Source organism: Oryctolagus cuniculus, chromosome 4 (assembly GCF_051225735.1).
Source record: "Oryctolagus cuniculus isolate XC-2025 breed Fujian yellow rabbit chromosome 4, ASM5122573v1, whole genome shotgun sequence".
Taxonomy (NCBI): domain Eukaryota; kingdom Metazoa; phylum Chordata; class Mammalia; order Lagomorpha; family Leporidae; genus Oryctolagus; species Oryctolagus cuniculus.
In genome coordinates this window covers 149,560,431-149,563,869 of record NC_142870.1, presented here as the reverse complement: position 1 = coordinate 149,563,869, position 3,439 = coordinate 149,560,431, and the positions used below count along the sequence as shown (strand labels likewise).

Below are 3,439 nucleotides of genomic sequence, written 5' to 3'. Positions count from 1 at the left end.
GACTGCTCCAGGTGTCACTTCCTGTGGCCCAGACCAGTCCCCCACACCGCGCCACTGCCCGCGCCCCAACTCCTGACCACATTTAGATTGCTTACCCGCCCCCCCCATCCCAAAAATGACAGTGACTTCCACTAAGGCCAGAAACTCTGACTTCACCCTAGCCCAATTCCTCCACCTCCAGCTTCTGCCAGTTATGGAGTTGTGTCAACGAAACCGAATTTGAACGCCATCCCTGTTTCTTCAGCTAACAGGACTCAGCTGACAGAATCTCACAACCCTACCACTCTCCTGAGTTCCACGGAATTCTGTGAGCTCCAGACTGTTACGTCATCCTGCAGTCACCAGTCCAGTTCAAGCTTTCAGCCCTGTCACACCTCCAGCCAGCACCCTACCAGAGGAAGTTTTCTCCCCTCCGCTTAAGCCAGGCTGAAAACTCCGAACTGATTGGCTAGAGCCCACGTCCCTCACCAGCACCTCCTTGGAGTGACTTAAATCCCACCCCAAGACAGGGCAAGGATTGGTCCTGGCGGCACCACTAGAGCTTTGATTGGTCCTCACTGAGACCCTCCCACCTGCCCACGTGGCCTTCCTGAGCCCAGCGTGGCTTGGGAGGGACCTGGCCATGGCCGGGTCCGGCAAGGTGGAGCTGGCCGAAGCTCTGGCGCTGGGGCCCGGCTGGCGGCATGCGTGCCACGCCATGCTCTACGCACCAAACCCGGCCATGCTCTTCGGCCGCATCCCGCTGCGCTACGCCGTGCTGGTGAGGAGGGGTCGCCGGGCCACCCCGCCCCGCGTTCTCCCCTGGGCGCCGCAGCCAACCCGCCTCCCCCATCCCGCAGATGCAGATGCGCTTCGACGGGCGCCTGGGCTTCCCGGGCGGCTTCGTGGACTCGCGGGACGGCTGCCTGGAGGACGGGCTGAACCGGAAGCTGCGCGAGGAGCTGGGCGAGGCGGCGTCGGCCTTCCGCGTGGAGCGCGCTGACTACCGCAGCTCGCACGCCGCGGCCGGGCAGCGCGTCGTGGCGCACTTCTACGCCAAGCGGCTGGAGCTGGAGCAGCTGGTGGCCGTGGAGGCCGGCGCCCCGCAGGCCAAGGACCATGGGCTGGAGGTGGGGCCGGCTGGGGCCCTTCTGTCCCTGCCCGAGGGGAGCGTCCCTCCAGGAGGGAAGCCACAGAGGGCTTGGGAGACCTGTGGGGAGGATTAGACTTGGTGGCGCTGGGTAGCATTGGCCTGTGGAGCCTGGAGCCCACCAGGCCCCACTGAGGGATGAGTGGTGGAGCTGCTGCTGCTGAAATGTCGAGAGACCGCTGCTCCAGAAAGATCTAATGGAGGTGGGGAACCTTTTTTTCTGCCAAGGACCATATGGATGTTTATAACATCATTTGCAGGCAAAAAAATAATGAATTTTAAAATTAGCTTGCTATAGATTTATTAATTTAAAAATTAGCTTGCTGTAGATTTATTGAAATCCCGCCTATTGTTGCCTTGGCGAGCCAGACCAAATGATTTCGTGGCTTGTGGGCCGGATGTTCCCCACCTCTACAGGGATTGAGTTAAGGGGTTGAGCTACTGGGGATCCCAGTGTCTGCTGTCTGCCTCCTTCCCAGGTGCTGGGCCTGGTGCGGGTGCCCCTGTACACCCTGCGTGATGGTGTGGGAGGCCTGCCCGCCTTCCTGAAGAATTCCTTTATTGGCACTGCCCGGGAGCAGCTACAGGAAGCCCTGCAGGACTTGGGACTGCTGGAATCTGGCTCTGGCCGTAAGACTTCAGCCCATAGACCTCAGTAGACACCACCCTCCCTGGAAGCCTGGAACCCGAGGTGAAGACGTGGGTTCTGGGAGTGCAGGGTGGGGACAGGGGACAGTTTTCCCCTCCTGCGCCTGAGAGATGAGAAGTGAGACCAGATTAAAAGAAGGAGATGTGTGTGCAGTAACCTGTGAGCACCCAACTCATGACATCAGAGGCAAAGACACAGTGCAGCCCTGCGCCCTGCCTGCACCCTGTGCATGTGCACACAGATGACCTGGTGCCCACAGGCATGCGCGTGCCCATACAGCCTGCCATCTTCACCCCATCGCGTCCAGGATAACTTTTTAACCAGGCAGTGGCACCAGGGCCTGGCGGTCACTATACCTTGCTCTTTGCTGGGGTGGGAGGAGCTATGAAAGAGATGAGTGTCTCTTCCTGCACTCCCACCTGGCTGCTCCCCTGGGTGTAGCCGGCCCACGTTTCTTGGGGAGGACAGAGGCAGAGGACTGTGTATTCTCTGAAAGTGGGCCCAGTCTTACCTGAGTTCGGCCAAAGCAGAGGGCCATGAAAGAGAGAGCCATTCCCTTCCCTTTTCTTCCCCAGAAACAGCAGAAGGGGTCAAGAAGTGGGTGGGTCTCCTTGGACTGACCTTGAACCTGAGGCCTCTGAGTCCTGGTTCCTCTCCTCCAGGGCTGTCATCTTTGGGGCCCCTTAGATCCTGGGGGATCAGAAGGGGAATTGACCCAGCTCCTGTCTAGCCCTGCCATGCCCCAAGAACCTCCCAGGATAGGAGGACTAACTGTTGGGTCTGGAGGCACTCAGTCTTAGAACAGACATGTATTGTATTCCTCCTAAATGCCAGGAGCTCTGAAAGGTATCTCAGAAACTGTAGGCCTTGCTATTTAAGACTCTAGTGCAGGATCAGCAATGTTGTGTTTAAAGGGCCCGATAATGAATTTTAGGCTTTTTAAGTCCCTTCTTAAAAATTCTTTCTAATTGACAAACACAAATATTGTGTATTTGCTGTGTATAACATTATGCCTTAAAATATGTGTGCATTCAGGAATGACTGAGTAACTTCATCATTTTAAAGTGTTTCTTGGGTCCGGCGCTGTGGCGTAGTAGGTTAAGCATCTGTCTGTAGTGCTGGCATACCATATGGGCACAGGTTCGAGTCTTGGCTGCTCAGCTTCTGATCCAGCTCCCTTTTGATGGCCTGGAAAAGCAGTAGAAGATGGCCCAAGTGCTTGAGCCCCTGCACCAGTGTGGTAGACCTGGAAGAAACTCCTGGCTCCTGGCTTCAAATTGGCTCAGCTCCAGCCATTGTGTCCATTTGGAGAGTGAAACAGTAAGATGGAAGACCTCTCTCTCTTTGTCTCTCCTTCTCTCTGTCTGTAACTGTGTCTCTTAAGTAAATAAATAAATCTTTTTTTTAAAAAGTGGGGATTTGGGCTCAATTTTTAGTTGAATCATTTGTTATCTTGCTGTAGAATTAAATTCCTTACATATTTGGGATATTAACCTATAATCAGATGTATAGGGCAGAAATATTTTCTGCCATTCCATCAGTTGTCTCTAGTTTGTTGATTGTTTTTGTTCTGAATATACTTTTGTTCATAATTTGAGATAAGGGCCCAATTTCATTCTTCTGTGTGTGGATATGTAGTTATCTCACAGCATTTATTGAAG

The 3,439-nt window shown here is 54.5% G+C and overlaps 1 protein-coding gene across 1 annotated transcript; it reads left to right on the top strand.

Moving 5' to 3' along the window:
• Nucleotides 1–566: 566 nt before the first annotated feature.
• LOC100338916 (U8 snoRNA-decapping enzyme) lies at nucleotides 567–3,174 on the top strand. Its single transcript, XM_002716171.6, has 3 exons — nucleotides 567–760; nucleotides 840–1,109; nucleotides 1,609–3,174. Exons 1-3 carry the CDS (start codon nucleotides 623–625, stop codon nucleotides 1,786–1,788), a joined length of 588 nt encoding a protein of 195 aa, XP_002716217.2. The 5' UTR covers nucleotides 567–622; the 3' UTR covers nucleotides 1,789–3,174.
• Nucleotides 3,175–3,439: the final 265 nt, after the last annotated feature.